Here is a 19,670-nt window from a genome sequence, read left to right on the forward strand (position 1 = left end):
TGAAAAGCTTTTAGCTGATGTGGCTTTTCCTAATGGTGAGACTTATTGTTGATGTAAAAAGCAACTATTATAACTTTACATGATTAAATTTAGTGTGGGAGTGTCTAAATGTAATTTTAATTTTTACTATGATTATTGAAAAATTCTACTAAAAACTTCTATAATAAAATCAAGAAAAATAAAAAATAAACTATTCATAAAAGTAAAAAACAGAAACTGCAAGGCCCTTGCATTAGGTTCCCCTTGGGGCTTTGCCAACCAAGGAGACACTCATTGTCGCTTTGCTAAACAATGAGAATTTCATGCTTAGGATCTCTTGCTGTTTCGTTCCTTGATGGCATGGCTTCCAACACAAGCAGAATTAAAATACCATACATTTGTCTTCTCCAGAGTCAGAGTGCACTATTTGATTGAGAACAGTAAAGAAGGGCACAGCAGTCAATCATTGACACTGGAGAGTCAATCAGAGCAGTATTCATAAACTATTGTGATTTTTATTTTTTTTAAAACTTTTTATCATGAATTGAATGAAGGTTTACAGAGCAGCTCATCGCTTTTACATTCAACAAACCATGCACTTTGCTTCACTACATAGTTGCAATCCCCTCCATGTGGCAACAGTTCACTGCATTCACTTTAATTATTGCATTTCTCCCTGTGTCTCTTGCTACCTTCATCATTCCTATGCTAACCTCCCTCATGTTTTATATTGCCTGTCCTGTCACCCATGTAAGCATGTGTCTACCCTGTAGTCCATGAAAAATTTTCCCTCCCCACCCCCTGTAACCACATAGATCGTTTCTTTTATTAAGAAAACTTTTTTTTTTAAATGTTTTTACAACGTTGATCTCACAATGTTTGTCCTTTTGTGACTGATTAATTTCACTCAGCATACTGTCCTCCAGATTCAGCCATGTTGTGGAATGTTTCACAGATTCATCATTATTCTTCAACCTTTTGCAACATTGCATTGTGTGTATGTACCAAAGTTTGTGTAACCATTCCTCTGTTGATGGACACTTAGGCTTCCTCTATCTTTTTTATATGTTTCTTGTAAATAGCATACTGAAGGATCCTGATTTCTTATTTATTATGCTCTTTATATCCCTTACTGGTACATTGAATCCATTAACATTCAGTGAGATGATTGTTGTCATTTTTCTGTGTGTGTGTGGTTTTTTGTTTGTTTGTTTTTGTTTTTGTGATGTTGCTGGATTCTTTGTTCCACATAATTTTCTATGCTGAGCTCATTTTGTTTGTGGGTTTTCTCATCATTTTCATTTCTGATGTGATCATATTTACTAAATCTTAATGACTTTCCTCTTTTTAAAAAATTTTGATGTGAAGGTGTATTTTTTTATTTGTGGTTACCCTGTAATTTATTATTTTTTCCCCTGCTTAAAGCAGTTTTTTTATCTTTAAATCTACTTGACTTTCTTGCCATTTGGAAGTTCTGTATCTACACTATGACTTTATTGTACATTGATATCTCTGGTTCCCTATATTCAGTCTTATAAGTTTGTTTTACTCTAAATACTTCTATGCCTGGATTGAATTCTGAACAAATAATCTATAAAACTGTACTATATGAAACAAATTGGGGCATCAGGACTGGAAGAAGCCTAATTAACAACATGTGATATGATTATGACATCACCATGCTTAAAGTGAAGAGGATTTAAAGTACTTATGGAAAGTAAAATACCACAACCTATATGAAAACTTTCAGTACTACACCAATAAGCAAGTTCATGGTAAATGGAGAAAAAAAGGAAGTTGTCAAGTATTCATTCTACTTGGATCAACAATCAACACACTTAGGAACTGTGGTCAAGAAACCTGCATTAGGCAGATATGTTGCAAAAGACCTTTTTAAAGTTTAAAAGCAAAGAGCACTTTAATACCTTAGGTGTGCTTGAGCCAAGCTCTGGTCTTTTCAGTCATCTAGTATGCACGTGAAAGCTGTACAATGACAAAGTAAGATAGAAGAAGAATTGATGTATGTACATTGTAGTCTTTGCAAAGAATACTGACTGCATTATGGATTGCCAAAAGAATGAACAAATCGGTTTTAGAAGAAGTAAAACCAAAATTCTCTTTAGAAATGAAGATAGTAAAACTTCATCTTGCGTACTTTGAACACATCATCAGGAATAATCAATCTCTAGAACAGGAAACTGATAAAGCCGGCAGTCAGAGAATATGAGAGAAATCCATAATAAGATGAATTGGTACTATACCACAACAATAAGCTCAAACATATCCAACATCCTAAAGATGGGGCACGCCAGGGACCAGCTCTTTCTGCTAAACAGAAAGGCATCACAGTAGGAGCCAACTCAGGGAACTAACAACACCATGTGGGGATCATACAATGGCCATTCTAGTAAGTAATAGTATTCCTAAATCATCTGACCTCTCTTTTATATTCACATCAGCAAATGATTTTTTAAAAATCTGTCAGCCTCTCATTTCATTTATATTGTTTGTACACCATTTATGAAACATTCATCACATTTTTTAAAATGAACAATGTTCTTCAATTTTTTTAGAACGTTTGTAAGTTTTATAATGAAAGTTTATACTTTAATTTTCACAAAGCAATTTAATTTCAGTGTTTCAGTGTTCTCAAGGCAACTTATAATTAACAAAAGGTTTTAATATTTTCTTTAAGAATTTATCGTAGAAGCTCACCTGCTGTGAAAAGATTTTGAACATTGCAACTGTGAAAGTCATCATAAAATTAAATTTCTAATTAAACATTTCAGTCTCTGAAAATTATCCCCATAAGGTATATTAATGATCATTAAAAGTGTATTCCTTGGATTAGAAATGATAGGTTGGTATTTTCTCTAGATTATATTTCTGATATGCTTAAACCACATTTACGAATCAGTTAGGCTGGGTCATTAATTAAAGCTAACCAGTAGGTGAAGAGGTTTGGGATTTGGCACTAGAAATAATTATTGAGTAAATTGGCATAGAATTATTGTTCAAAGAAGGATTTCAGCATGAAAGACAAGTTTGAAATCTAAGAACTACTGAAAGTCTCTCATCATAGCCAGAAAAACAATGCAAATAGAATCATCTAACACCATGAAACTAGACTTACATATCACAGAGTATTATATGTAGGAGCTTCACATTTGGTGATCCTTAAAATATCTTGACAAGAAGGAAGAACTAGACCTTCTAAAAGGTATAACAAAATATAATTTAGAAGAAGACTACAGTAAGTATTCAGTCTAAGAATATCTGATTTATAGACAACTCAGTGTTAACAATGGTCTGCTATAAAGCCAGTTGTATTAAGAATCTGAGTAAAATAAAATGATTTATAATAACAAATGCATCCAATATTTCTGACTAATGAAACTACTGTATGCTTTAAGTGCTTAATTGGCTTGAAGAAGGCAAACATTGTCAATCTTTTTAAGTTTGAATCATGTTGCCACTAGACTCCTGGTTGCTACGAGGTCAGCAGTTCAAACCCACCAATAGCTACTTGGAAACTTTATACAGGGTCACTATGAGTTGGAATCTTAACAACAACAACAATATTGCCGTTAACATTATGTGTGGCTTTGTATTTGGCTTCCAGTTTCCTCTTATTTACCCTTGTAATCATGCCTTCAAAACATAAATGTGGTACAAGTGTTGGAGATCAGTGAGTGGCTGGTGAGTTTGAGTGATTGCCCTTTCATTTAGTAGTCCAGTGCTTATCCTAAAACACTACGTCAGGATTCCATAATAAGTGTTATAGCTTAAAAAAAAAACAACAACATGAAACATAAAAATAAAAAGATGAAACCCTCATTAGTGGTTTCATCTGAAAAGATAAAGAACACTGAGTCCAGACTTTAAGACGTCAATTAAAACAAAGACTAAACATTGCTACAGAAACGACGGAAGGATTCCTGGTGGCACAGGAATCTTAACTACCAACTGAAAGGTCAGCAGTAGCTCAAACCCTTCGCCAGGTGCTACATTGGAGAAAACAATGGTGGTCCACTTCTGTAAAGATAAAACTGACCCATAGGGTTTCCAAGTCTATAAGTCTTCATGAAAACAGACAAATTGGTGACCTTTTGGTTAGCACTAAACCACTGTACCAGCAGGGTAGTTGTTGTTGTTGTTAAGTGTCGTTGAATTGGTTCTGACTCATAGCAATTCTGTATAGGGTTTTCAAGGAGCAGCTGGTGAGCTTGAGCCTCCAACTTTATGGTTCAAACTGACATTGCTCCACAGCTCCACACCAGCACCACCAGGGTTACAGCCTTGAAAACCCTATTGGACAGTTCTACTCTACCTGTAGAGTCACTATAACTTGGAATTGACTCAATGGGACACAATAATAACAGAGAGGATGGAGAAGATATAGAAAATAAGCTAATGTATGACTAAATTCTTTTAGGAGAACAAATGAAGAAATCTCCCTGAAAAAGAAAGTGTTGAACTGGCAACTTAAAAAAAGGAAACAGTCCTATGGGCATCCAGTCATGAAATGCAGTCACTCAGAAAAGAAGAAACTCAGACTGAATGCAAAATATCAGCAAAGTAATTTCAATGTTATAAGAGAGTAGATAAATATATACATACAGTTATTAATGAAAATAATAGCAAACTCCTAATGTGATACCCAGTCATCTTTCAGTTATAAAAAATAGATAAAAGTTAGTCAACCGTATAAGAATACAGAATTATCATATGTATTATATACACACACACACAACCCCTTGTCTCTGGGTTAAATGGGATCTGTTCTAAGTCTTTCTTTAAGTTGAATTTGTAGGTAAGTCAGAACAGATACATACATTTCTCATTCAGCCTTCCTTTAGTGAAAGAAAAGGATGGGGACTTTTCCATGATTAAAAGTTGCTCATGCAATGAGTCATGATGATTGTGATGAAGAATTTGTTGTAGGAGGGGTTGATTCAATCATTTCAAAGTAAGAAAAAATGTATTTAACATTGAAAGGCCAGAACAAGTTGTCCATAGGTCACATATTTGTTCATAACCTAGGCACTATAGGTAGCCCCTGACTTACAACGGGAACTCTGCCATGAATTGGTTCTGATATAAATCAAATACATCTCCCTTTTTTTTTTTTTTTCTGATTTTCATTAAATCCACTTCTTACTTTTTGACACTGTTGGATTTCAAATTCTGGGCCATCATGTGAAAAATGATATATGAAAATGGAGGCTTTTCATATCAGATCATAAAATAGAATATAACTATATCATTAATAACTGCCAAATTTCATCACTATATAACTGTCATTGCATAACTACATAACTGCCAAGTTTCATCATTAAGTAACTGCCAAACCCACTGAGAATCACAGCTGAGCCAAATTAATACATAACATTAACCAACCCAAGCAACTAATTTCAGGCAATTAGTTCCTAGAGTTATGTAAGGCATTTAATTGATATTTAAATTATTTATTTTTGCCTCAATTTCATCACCTACAATATAAGGCAGAATAATCCCACCCTCATGGTTGCTTTAAAAGTTAAGTGAGATGGTGCCTGTAAATAATTTAGCATAATGCCTGGCATATTGTAATTATACTACAAGTAAATGCTATTTATTATTATTATTATTATTATTAGCTCTAGTTTACTGAGTTCCTATAATGTGTGGTGCTGTGGTTTAATGCACCAGACTGCAAAGCCATTTGAACTGCAAGGTTGGTGGTTCAAGATCAACAGCTGTGGGTCGAAACTGACTGACGGTACTTAACAACAATATAATGTACTTGTAGTCCTGGTGTGGTGCCACAGGATAAGCATTCTACCTCAAGGTCAGTTTGAACCACAAGACTGGTGGATCTAATTCACCATCTGCTCCTGGGAAATACTATACAAGGTTGCTATGAGTCAGAATCGACTCTACGTGATGTACTTGTTGTTATTCAGTGCCTCCTATTGGCTATATTTACATACAGGTGAACACTTAATTTTATGTTGTTTTGACAATTATTTTTAAGGACATGTATCATCTCTTCCATGAGAAAGATAAAAACAGGAACAACTCATACATCAAGCTGGAAGAACAGAAGAAAAAAATCAAGCCTAGATTTACAATATTGATGGATTCTAGGGGCATAATATTGAATGATGCAGAAAACATCAAAAGAAGATGGAAGGAAATGAAGGTGGAAGAAATTCAGAGTCCTTGTACAAAAAAGAAATGGTCAATGTTCAGCCATTTCAAGAGAAAAATATATGATTAAGAACCAATGATACTGCTTGACTAATTGTGACTGTTACAACAGTAAAGGTTAAAATTCTGTAATAAAAAAGGGGGGAGTAGTTAATCTTACAATCCAGGAACAGAGGACCCTAGGACCATCAAGATAGAAAAGCATGAGCAGAATGTGGGACCCTATCCAGAGAAACAGTAGCAACAGATATAGAAACTGAGATGAGGACATGGAGAAATAGAGCAGCTGAGGACTCCAGACTCAGGGAAAGAGAAAGGCTGTGTGTTGGTGGTCAGGAGATGGGCTTGCAGAATGTGCTCTTTGGTTGTTTAAATGATTGTATATTCCTGGATGTTTTTGTGTACACCTCCCCCCCCAAACAAAACAAAACAAAACAAAAAACAGGGAATAGAAGCAAATACTGTTGAATGATGATGCACAGAGGAGATTGTAATCATAGTGTAAAACCAATGTTCTCCTATGTGAACTATCACTCAATTTACAATAAAAAGTTAAAAAAAAAAAAAAAAGAAGAAGAACCAGTGATACCAAATAAGATGTACAAGGTGTATGGAAGGCATTTTTAAAGAGCAAGGCAGTAGGAATTGAATAAATAAAAACTGAAACCTTTCAACAAAATGATGCAGCACTGGAAGCACTCACTCATTTATGCCAAGAATATTGGGAGTCCACTAACTACCTGACCAAATGACTGGATGATATTAATATTTGTGCCCATTAGAAAGAGAGGTGACCCAATGGAATGCAGAAATCATTGGACAGTGTCGTTAATATAGCATACAAGTAAATTTTTGCTAAAGATCATTTAAAATAACTGTAACTATACATTGACAGAGAACTGCCAGAGGTTCAAGTCAGATTTAGAAGAGGATGTGGTATGAAAGATATCATTGCTGTTGTCAGATGCATCTTGGCTGAAAGCAGAAAATACCAGAAAGATGTTTATCTGTGCTTTATTGACTATGCAAAGGCTTTCAATTATGTGAATCATAACAAACTGTGGACAACATTGCAGAGAATATGAGTATTCTGGAATACTTAGTTGTGCTCAGGAGGAATCTGCACATAGACCAAGCAGCTGTTGTTCGAATAGAATAAGGGAACACCAAATGGCTTAAAATTAAGAAAGGTGTGTGTCAGTGTTTTGTTCTTTCACCATACTTATTCAACCTGTATGCTGAGCAAATAATCTGAGGATCTGGATTATATGAAGAAAAATTTGGCATCAGGATTCAAGGAAGACTCATTAACAACCTGTGATATGCAGATAGTACAACTTTGCTTGCTGAAAGTGAAGAGGACTTAAAATACTTACTAATGAAGAGGCTTGAACCATTGACCTTGTGGTTAGTAGTCCAGTATTTATCCTACAACCCCATGTCAGGCCTCCCGTGTGGTTCAAACCAACCTTGGGGTCCAGTACATTATCCTGCAGTACCACACCAGGACTGATACTGTGCTTTGAAAAATAACTAAGATTACATCTGTATCTGTATCTATATCTATATCTATATCTATCTATCTGTCTGTATGTATGTTGTTGTTTTTAAGTACTGTGGAGTCGGTTCGACTCATAGCGACCCTGCACAGGGTTTCCGAGGCTGTAAATCTTTACGGGAGCAGAACACCTCATCTTTCTCCCGCGGAACCGCTGGTAGTTTCGAACTGCTGACCTTGCGATTCGCAGCCCGATTCGTAACCACTACGCTACCAGATATATATATATATATATATAGTTGGAATCCTGGTGTAGCACGTTAGGATAAACACTCGACCTCAAGGTCAGTTTGAAACACAAGGTCAGTTCAGTGGTTCAAACTCACCAGCCGCTCCTTGGAAATCCTATACAGTGTTGCTATGAATCAGAACTGACTCTACAGTACTTAACAATAACAACATATGTTGTTATTGTTAAGTACCATGGAGTCGGTTCCGACTCATAGTGACCCTGTACAGTGTTTCCGAGGCTGTAAATCTATATAGTTAAAACTTTATAGCTATATAACTATAGCTATAGAGTTATAATTGTATATATACTTAGTTAGTTTTCAATATACTACATTAATATTTTAGATGTTCGTTTTATCCTCACATATAACATACCTTTCAAAGTATTTTGCAAAATAAATTTTGCAAAGTAAATTGCAAAAAGAAAAAATAATCAATTTAGTTCTCTACAATTTACTAAAGAAATACAATTTGGTAGCAATAACTTACTTTTGTTACTTTATTTTTTATAAGGAAAGAGCATTGATTTTTAATGTAAATAATAGAAAATAAATAACATGTCTTGATATTTTGAGGAGTTTTAAAGTATGTCCTCTTTGTCATTACAGAAAGTGTGGACTACGGGCCAGTGTTTGTACAAGAACCAGATGATATCATTTTCCCAACTGATTCTGATGAAAAGAAAGTAGCACTTAATTGTGAAGTTCGTGCCAACCCAGTTCCCAATTACAGGTAAAAATTCATTATTAAAAATTTTTCTTAAGCCTGAAAAAATTCCCTTGAATAAGATTCTGACACTCAGGGAGTATTATAAAGACTCAAGTAATATTTGTCTTTTGATTTTTCCTAAGATGGCTTCGAAATGGAACAGAAATAGACTTAGAAAGTGATTATCGCTACAGTTTGATAGACGGCACCTTCATTATAAGCAATCCAAATGAAGCAAAGGATTCTGGTCATTATCAGTGTTTAGCAGCCAATACTTTTGGAAGTATTCTGAGTAGAGAAGCCATCCTTCAGTTTGCCTGTGAGTAAAGCATATGATTTTTCCATATATACAAAAAATGTTACACATATATATGCATAGCTAATATGCATACTTTAAAACTTAGTTAGGCAAAAGGTTAAGACACACATTTTAAACTGTGCAATCCTTAGTTAAGGATTTCAATTATGCACACAATGGTCTTCTTCTTGGGGTATTCGGAAAGTCCTTGAAATGTTTGGTGTCTGCTCAATAAACCTAGTCTTGCAAGTTAAAACTCTGTTTGTGAAAGCATATAAAGTGTTAGATTTTAAATATCTTTAGAAAATAATTTTAAAAAGAGAGAGAGCGATGAATTTCCTGAGTCTCCATGTCTGCTTTTTAAAATATCTGCTTTCATTCTTCAAATGTTTACTACAGTCATCATTTGCTACACAATTCTCAAGACATAAAATATAATATTCTAAAATTTTTGTTATTAGTCTGTTAACCAAAGGGGAAAAAATCCAAAAATTGATTTTTTTTTTTTTAATGTGGGGTTTCACCAAATTTAGGATAGGTTATTATGTGAAAGGAGTCGTGATGCAGCACTGTAGGATAAGCACTGGACCACAAGGTCGCTTTGAACCACAAGGTCAGTGGTTCAGATTCACTAATCACTTCTTGGAAACCCTATAAAGGGTTGCTATGAGTTGGAAATGACTGGGTGGCATTTAACAACACAAAAACTATGTAAAAAAGCAACTCCTAGTGTTGTTTCATAGGTATTACTATATTACTACATAAATTTAAATGATTGAGGATTGCAATCTCTAAAATATGGATAGGAGGGCCAGGCATATTTGTGTTAATAATTAATATGTAACTCTATTGGCAATATAATTTATCATAATGTGATTTTTAGCTAAAACTATGCCCTGAAGAACATAATAATTGATTGTTCTCTAATCCTCCTCGCGTCATTCTATTTAACTCTGAATTCAGGCATTCTATTATAGAAGAAGAAAAAGAAAGAATAAAGTAATTATAATGGGTACAATCTAAAGAACACTGAGCTGGCTCCTAGTAGTATCTAAATAGTATTATAAAAGCAGATTTAGCCACAGAAATTATAAAGGCACATTTACAAAGCTCAAATATGCTATGAAGGTTAAATAGACTTCTTTACTCCAGAAAACACTATATTGTGTAATGTAGGATCTAATATATTTCATTATGCACATTAATAAGGTACTGTGATAATGCAAAGTAAATAAACCTCCTAATCAATTCTCTGGAGTCCTGGTGTGGCACAGAAGGATAAGCACTAGACCGCAAGGTCGATTTCAACTGAGAGGTGATGGTTCAAATCCACCAGTCATTCCTCAGAAACCCTATACAGGGTGAATATGAGTTGGAACTGACTCAACACTGAACAACAACAGTAAGTTATTTAGTCCTGATGCTGGAGGATAAGCACTGGACTGCTAACCACAAGGTCAGCAATTCAAATCCACAAGCTGCTCCTTGGAAACCCTTTGCAGGGTCACTAGGTGTTGGAATCTACTCTAGGGGAAGTGATGGTTGGGGGCACTAAACAACAATGGGTTATTTGGTTTAAGGCTGTATGATTCGCACCAGACTGCTAACTGCAAGATGGGAGTTTTAAACCTACCAGCATTCCTCAGAAACCCATGCAGGGCTGCTATGCGTTGGAACTGACTCAGGCGCTTAACAAGAGCAACTACATGAGAAGTTAGAAACAGCAATTTGGATGCAGTCACAGTGCATTTCATCTCATTGTGCAAGTGTAGCAAACAAATCCATTTACCTAATGCTTCTTAATGAAGTTTTTAAGTGTTTAAGAGGTATTGGATATTTTTATAAATCTGGAGTAGTCATAGTGTGGTGCTGCAAGATAAGTACTGGACTGCCAACTGCAAGATTGGCAGTTCAAACCCACCAGCCGCTCCTAGGAAACTCTATACAGGGGTGCTATGACTTGGAACTGACTTAAAGACACTTAACAATAATGTATCTGGAACTCTGGGGTTTATAGTAATTTTAGTGTGTAATTATTTTTCTTATTATCATATTTTATTTTTTAATACCGTATTTTTACACAGTAATTCATACAATAGAAGGATTTTTTTTGCCAACATTTCCGCTCCAAGCAGCAGACATTTTCATAAGCCTGCTATTTTACTTTTTTTCCCCTCTTAGTAACATATAAAACAATTAGCATACCATGCTTAGGAAAATATCTGGGATGGGAGTTGGCAAAGAATGTAGAATGTGCACGCCATTTGCATAAAATTGCAGTAAACATTTTCCTCATCATTTTCTTTTTTTTAAATTTGACTAACTATGTGAAGGTATGTACAGTAAATATAAATATAGAAACAAATAAATGCAGTATTATGAAAAAAAAATTCATGATAAGTAGTTAAGATACTATAATCCATAATATTTCAGTTATCGCTGAGATATGAATATTTCTTTGGAACTCCGAGTGCTTAAAGGAAAAAGAAAACACAAAGGTTTAAGAAGTCCCCATTCCTCAACGGAAGGAAACCTTTTCTTGACATTTAATTCTCATAGAAATTTATCAACTGTGATTTTATATAGAGAAAGATCTTAAAAGCATCCCTATATACATTGAGTAGTAAGTTTATAAAACCATTACAACTCTTTAAATATACCTAGAATTTTATTTATATCCTCATTCATTTATAAATCTTTCTTTTAATTTTATTTTGAGAAGCTAATGGATTTGAGCAGCTATTACACACTTGTTTATCTTCCCGTTTTTTAACCTATCCCTTACATGTCTAATGTTGACCCATGAAAATTTTTGAAGTTCTCCCTATATGAGTGAGTATAAATATGCCTCTGCCTAGTTATTATCAATACAGCTAATGAGTTGATTCCTACTCATAGCTATCCTATAGGACAGAGCAGGACTGCCCATGGGTTTTCCAAGTTCATTATTTTAACAGAATTAGACTACCACATCTTTCTTCTGTGGAACAGCTGGTAGATTCAAACTACTGACCTTTAGATTAGCAGCTGAGCCTTATCTATTGCACCAACCTTTCTCCTTGTACCTCATAAGAATACAGTAAACATAGTTGAGGCAGAGAAGTGATGTTTGCAAACTCTTATGTTTGAAAAAGAAGATATAAAGACAAAGCTATAATGTGATTGTTAATAATGATTGTTACTGGTTATCAAAAAGATTATTTTAGGTGAAGTTAATTTGAAACTTGTTGTTAAGTAGCCCAGGTGACAGAATGGGCTCAGCATTGGCTTGCTAACCACAAGGTCAGTAGTTCAAACCTACCAGCAGAAAGTTGCTCCCACAAATACTATAGCTTTGGAAACCTTATAGAGCAGTTATAGTCTGCTCTTTAATATTGCTGAGTCTAAATCAAGTTGACAGCAGTGGGTTTGGATTTATTTTTGTGTGGGGAGGAGAACGGAATTGATTTTCATAACTTATGTTCGTCATGAGGAAAAATTTCTCACCTAGTATAGTGATTTCAGTGACAAGAACAAATTCACCATGTAGAACTTAGTCACTCTATTTGCTTATTATGAGGCTGATAAGAATTTGGAATTGATAATGTGAGACTGCATACTTCTAACATATCCTTCAGCAATCCAAAATTTAAAGCAATCTCTCCAAGTTTGGATTTCTAGAAATAATTCATGCCAGCAAGTCAAACGTAAAATGTGTCAAGAATAAAATCTCCTCACGCTGTCTCTTGTTTCAAAAATATCTTTCTTTATATGCCAATTCTGGCAAATTGATAGTTCATATCTAAATTTGAACATACTGCTTTTCAGGGCATTTAGATGATTTAGATCCAGAATATTCCATTAGCTTTCCTTGAAACAGTTGATTAAAATAATCTCTTTAACTCGTTGAGAGTTTATATGAATTTTTTTATAGTTTGCATTTAAGTGCTTTAATTTAACCTTTCATTTACATATAAAACACAAAAATGACTTCTGTGAATTCTTTCAGACTTTTTCTCTTAAATTAAAATTGACCTTACACTTTAAACTGTGCTTTATAATATTTAACATATAATGAAATTACTTCGATAATCACTTTGCTAACTCCATGGTATATCCAATGCTTTATTTCACCAGTCTCTGAGACCTTCTCCATAATAACATTATGAAGTCTTGTGGATATTAATCTGAATGAAATAGTCACATTAACATAGACAGTATTATTAGTTGTAATATTATCAGATTTTATTATAAAGCAAATTAGTTATTATTGATAACTTTTCTTCCATACACAGAACAACTCTGTTTTTCTCAGCTAAAACCCTGACACAGAAATGTGGTGTGGTGCTATAAGACAAGCACTGGACTGCGAACCACAAAGTAACCCACGAGATGCTCCTCAGAAACCCTGTACAAGGTTGCTATGAGTCAGAATAGACTCAATGACACTTAACAACAACAACAACAAAAATGAATTATTATTCTGATCATAAGTTTAGGTAACTGTGATTTTATGACCCCTTGGACAAGTAAAGTATGAATGATCAGATTTAAATCATAGCAACTATAGAAAAAAAATAGAATGCATAATTAAATGTTTTAAAGAGAAGTAATTAACAGTGATTCAAAAATACAATCTGTAATATACTGTCATTAAATCCTTAATTCTATTACATAAATTACTACATATATTATATTTTGAAAGTTCATCTAAACATTTTACTTTACTTATTTATGGAAATAATGAATTAATCTGTCCATATGTAACAAATGACCCCCCTACACACACAATAAAATGGTTACACTGGGTACTTATTTTTCCCTTCTTTTTATTTTACTATAATATATGCTGTTTTTGTTAAGGGCTGTCGAGTTGATTCCTACCCATAGCAATTGGTGTATGGATTCCAAGGAGCAGCTGGTGAGCTTGAACCACCAACCTTGCAGTTCAAAAAACTTTGCAGTCTGATGCATTATCCCACAGTTCCACATATATTGTTGTTGTTGTTAAGTGCCATCAAGTTGGTTCCAACCCATAGAGACCCTGTGCAGGGTTTTCTGAGGCTGTAAATCTTTACAGGAGCAGAAATCCTCATCTTTGTCCAATGGAATGGCTAGTAGTTACGAACTGCTGACCTTACGAATTCGCAGCCCAATTCATAACCACTACACTACAACAATATATACAACATTTCATCAATTTCTACATGTACACTTAATTACAGTCTTCAATAGTGCACCCATTTTCACTCTATCTTTCCAATCTATCCCACCACAATTAATATACCAATACTGTACTGAAAAAAGAAAGTCTCCCATCCTCCCTCCCTCCTACCCTTGGTTTGCTTTTGAATAGTTTATGTTTGGCACTAGTTACGATTGATTTCTATGATTCTCTTTTCAATTTTAGAAATTGAGAACGTTAATCTTTCACTAGAGTTGTGTGAAGCAATGAGAAAAGGCCAGGATCCAGAATTAAAAAATTCTCTGACCATTATTGCTCAAGTACATTTATCTAAATCATTGTGTTAAATAATCAACAGTCTTTGGGGACCTTTCCCTGAAACGAGGCATTTCTCAGCACAGAGGTACAATAGCTGTTTTAAATTTCACTATCACTGCCAGGTTCAAGTAATAAGAGAGAAGTTCCCAGTCAGAACAATTTATAATCCTGGTGAATATCATTTTGGCCCAGGAAAACCACTTCTATGAGTGAAAGTCAGAGTAGACATGGTCTTAGTTACCTAGGGTTTCTCATTATGAATCCTGGTAAGTATGTTTGTTGTCGTTATTGTTGTTAAGTGACATGGAGTTGGTATCAACTCATAGCGACACTGTAGGGTTTCTGAGGAACAACCTTATGGTTCAAACTGACCTTGCAGTCCAGCACATTGATCCACAGTGCCACACCAGGACCCAAAAAAAGAAACAATAACTTTTTTTTTTTTTTTTTATTAAAGCCTTCCCAATTTATTGCAGTGTATAGCTTGGATTACATTGTTGTAGAGGTCCTATGTCGGGGTCCAGCCTTGACAAGGAAGTGTGGGTGCCACGAAGAAGGGAGATCTGGCGGCAAAAGGGATAGAGAAAGAAAGAGACGAAATATATACAAAAAAGACAGACACACAGATATGATGCAAGCTGGCAGGTAGGCAGATCTGCAAACATATTGCCTAGCATTGCATACAGAACTCACTCTACCTCAGTCTTTTATTCTCTTTTTAGGGGGGGATTTGTTACAAAGGAAGGATGTAATTCACAAAGGGAGGATGTGATTCTTTAGATAAGATAGGATACAGAACTGAAATGTGATTAATCATTCAAAACAGGACATAATGATTCACAGGAACAACTTTTAAGATATTTTCATAGTTTTTCTTAACAATCTTAACATTTTTATTTTTACAGAAAAAAGGTTCAATCAAGCTGTTATATATTAATTTTTAGGCTTAAATGATCTAGAGCAGCGACTTGTGGTTTCTCAAGGATACTTAACATAAAGCAAGGTTCCTGAAAGGAGTCAAGCTGTCTCTGTACACTTCGCAAACTTTTGTTTGTGATCAAGATTTCAGGCACTGGGCTTCATTCATCTATATCTAAAATGCTACATTGTTCTTAATTATCACATTCCTATATACTTTCAGGAGGAAGGAGAGCATCTGGGTTAAACTGATTATATTCAGAGGCGGTTTAATGGGGCTGCCACTATTATCCTCTAATCCAACATTCCCAGAATTTACCATTCCACTTTATTTACAAACCTTGGGTAGTTTTTCTCTGAAAACTTTTTCTCATATTCCCAATATACCTGTTCCTGGCCTTTCTGAATTATCTGAGGAAACTTTTACTGCCTTGCCTCTAAAAAGGGGTTTCAAACCCAGTATTGTTCATGGATATCAAACATAACTGAATAATCAAATAAGGAGCAGTTCTGACATTCATCCCAGGTGGCTATCGCTTGTTCCTCAGAAAGATTTGTTCCCAGGACTCCATGCACTGCCAACACAGTGAAGGCATTAAGAGAGGCATTGTAAAAGAAACCATTTTCTCAGAAGCTACATTTACTGGAGTTAGAAGCATAGAATGAACAATATTAGGACCAAAGAAAATTATACAGAGGTAGCCAACCAGTGAGTTCACAAAAACCAATGAACCTGAGACGTCAGGAGGTCACTTCCTTTGGCCCTCAGGGTCCATGGCTAGCTATCCTGAGGAGGGCCTCGGAATTGGATTTTCGTCCATGTCACAGGGCCACTGATCAACCCTGGGTCTGCGTATGCTGACGCCAGCACATTGTAAATTCTGATTTTGTGCAGGAGACTCACATATGCTATTTGTCATAGCTTCAAATAGAATGGTCATTCTCAACACTTTATTGTGCTCATGGAGAACCAGTACACAGACCCAGAGGCAGTCATTCTAGCATAACAAGGTGTTACTGCATGGTTTAAAATCAGAGTCACAGAGCATCAGGGTTGTATTCTTTCATCAAATTTTTTTAGACTGTATGCTGAGCAAATAATCAAGAAACTGCACTATATGAAGAAGGACATAGCATCAGGATTTTAGGAAAACTTATTAACAACCTTCCTTGTTGAAAATGAGGAAGACTTGAAGCACTTACTGATGAAGATCAAAGACTTCAGTATAGAAGTCTTAGACCTAAACATAAAGAAAACAAATATCTTCACAACTGGATCAATAAAGAACATTATGATAAATGTTGAAAAGCTGAAAGTTTTCAAAGATTTCATTTTACTTGATTCCGCAATCCCACCCCTGGTAGTAGCTGTCAAGAAATCAAATGGCATATTGCATTAGGCAAATATGCTGCAAAAGACCTTTTTAAGTGTTGAAAAGCCAGAATGTCACCGTGAGGGCCATTTGTGCTTGACCCAACCCATGGTATTTTCAGTGGCCTCTCCTTCGTGTGACAGCTGGACAGTGAATAAGGAAGACTAAAGAAGACTTTATACCTTAGAATTATGGTGTTGACAAAGAATATTTAATATACCATGGAATTCTGATGTAGTGATATAGGAAAGCATTAGAATGTTAATCTTAGAGTCAGTGGTTCAAACTCACTAGTCACTCCTCAGAAACTCTATCTAGAGTTAGAATGGACTCAATGGCACTTAACAACATGAATTTCTGTCAAAAGAATAAGCAAATCAGTCTTGGAAGACGAACAGCCAGAATGCTTAGAAGCAAAGATGGTGAACCTTCATCTCATGGAATTTGGATCTGTTATCAAGTGGGGATAGTATTTGTAGAAGGGCATCATGCTTGGTAAAGTAGAGGGTCAGTGAAAAAGATGAAGACCCTCAAGATGGGTTAGCAAGTGGCTAAACAATGGACTCAAACATAACAGTAATTGTGAAGATGACACAGGACCTGCCAGTGTTTCTTCTTATTGTAGATAGGATCGTTATGAATTGGAACTGACCAGTGGCACTTAATAATACCCACATTGTAGCCTTAAAGGCATATTTATAGTACTTACTGTATGTTTAGGCATGTGGCACTGAACTGCTAATTGCAAGGTTGGTGGGTCATGCTGCTCCTTGGAAACACTATATATGGTTGATATGAGTATGAACCAATTTGATGGCACTTAACAGCAACAACAATAACAGGCAGGAATAATTTCTTTATTTTCAGGTTCTGTTCAATAAACCGAATGGGACTTTGGAGGCAAGTACAGAGCTTATTGGACAATGATAGGTACTTAGACATAGTTACTGGGTTGTACAAAACATTAAACTTTCAACCGGTAGTTGAAAGGTTGGTGGTTTGAACTCATTAAGAGGTGCCTGGCATGACAGGTATGGTGATTATCTTCCAAAGCATCACAACCTTGACAATCCAATGGAGACATATAGGATTGCCATGTTTCATGGTAAAAGTTGCTTAGGTATGGTAACCCTATGGATGAGCTGGATTTAGCAAAAACTTACTCTACTTTACCTTGTTTTGTTTTTGTTTTTGTTTTTTCCTACCAACACCAAATAGAAATCTGGTGAGTGTGTTTGCCTTAAAACATTTAAGTCTCCCAATTACTTACAGAATAAAGGGCAACCTCCAAAGAATGCCTTCAAAGGAATTCTTTTTCTGGACTCTGCTTGATTTCTAGAGTTCTCTCCAATATTCAGGATAGTCTGGACTTTACATATACAGCATTCAAACATTTCGTTCTTATTTATGATGCCGTATTTTTTATGTGTGATGTTCTCCATACCTGGACTATACTTCAAAAACTATACTTCAAAAATGTACCTTTCTTTCTTTCACACAAACATATTCTATTTCAGTTGTCAGCACTTTGAGTGTCTACTCAGCGTTAACTGCCATACTCATGTCAAATATCTAGAAACAATAGTTTACTTTTTCTGTCCCCTGTTTGCAAAAACTTGTTTTTCATGCAGTTGTAAGGGAAAAGAAGAAACAAAACTGTGCTTATCTCCTAACTCTTAATAAGTAGATAAATTTAGAGAATTGTCTTCCTAAGTAACTCACAGGAAATTAAATAGCATTTAAAAAGGATTACATTTGTCACAACTGAATAACCAAAAATATGTCTAAAATTGTCAGAAAAGAGCTTCAAATGAGGTCATTAATATCAATTCTGTGTTCAGAAGCATAGTAAATCATCCTAAGAAATCACAATTATAACAAATTTATTTAAAGTGTACCTCATGGAATTTCATAAACAGTTATTAAAGTCACAAAATAACAAATTGTACAATTGCTGGGATGGAACTAGCATGTTTATTAAACAAAATTTCAGATTCACTATGCACCAATATGCAAGCAGATCTCAAAAGCTCGACTTAGAATCATTGTGACTTTATAACCTCATTGTATAACTCTGAGAACTGGAAAGACTGTCAATGTTTTATTAGCTTTGATTTAAAAAATTCTTTAAAAAAATGGAATAATATATTTTCCTTTATAGAACAATCTATAGCAGTTTTTCTATTATTTAAATTTTTTTTTAAAGTTTTTATTGTGAATTATTTGGGTTTACATGGGAGAACAAGGAGCTCTGGTAGCGTAGTGGTTACGAATCGGGCTGTGAATCCTTAAGGCCAGCAGTTTGAAACTACCAGCTGCTCTGCGGGAGAAAGATGAGGCATTCTGCTCCCGTAAAGACTTATAGCCTCGGAAACCCTGTACAGGGTCGCTATGGGTTGGAACCGACTTGATGGCACTTAACAACAACAACAAACATGGGAGAATATCAGTTTTACATTCATCCTATCATATTTTGTTTCATTGCAATGATCACAATCCCCCCCATGCTTCATCAAATAGCCAAAGGATACACCCAACAGGCCGCCCCCACCCCCGCCCCCGGCCATCAGCACACAGCCCCTCTCCTTCCCTGAGTCCAGTGTCTCCAGCCGCTCCATCTGTCCCATTCATCATCTCTGTCTCCATCCCTTACATCACTGCCTGGCTGGGTAGGGTCATGCTCTCTGCTCTTCTCATTTGAGGGCCCCAGAGACCTCTGCTCCTGGGCTGCAAAATCAATCATTCCCCTCCTTTTGTCAAAAAACATCTACATTTACATTTCCAACCCTCACAGCCAGTCCTGATGGTGGGGCTCACATTTAGGTCTTTAATCCATGCTGAGATTGTTTTTGTATAGGGCTTGAGGTAAAGGTCTTGTTTCAGTCTTTTGCATATCGTTTTCCAGTTCTGCCAGCACCATTTGTTAAAGAG

The 19,670-nt window shown here is 35.4% G+C and overlaps 1 protein-coding gene across 1 annotated transcript in view; it reads left to right on the forward strand.

The window, feature by feature from the left end:
* Nucleotides 1-19,670, forward strand: part of CNTN5 (contactin 5) — a 704,421-nt gene that overhangs the window by 11,240 nt on the left and 673,511 nt on the right. The window contains exons 3-4 of the mRNA XM_006833948.1: nt 8,569-8,692; nt 8,812-8,987. Coding sequence (XP_006834011.1) covers nt 8,569-8,692; nt 8,812-8,987 — 300 coding nt within the window. The remainder of the gene's footprint in view (nt 1-8,568; nt 8,693-8,811; nt 8,988-19,670) is intronic.

Source organism: Chrysochloris asiatica, unplaced genomic scaffold (assembly GCF_000296735.1).
Source record: "Chrysochloris asiatica unplaced genomic scaffold, ChrAsi1.0 scaffold00008, whole genome shotgun sequence".
Classification (NCBI taxonomy): Eukaryota; Metazoa; Chordata; class Mammalia; order Afrosoricida; family Chrysochloridae; genus Chrysochloris; species Chrysochloris asiatica.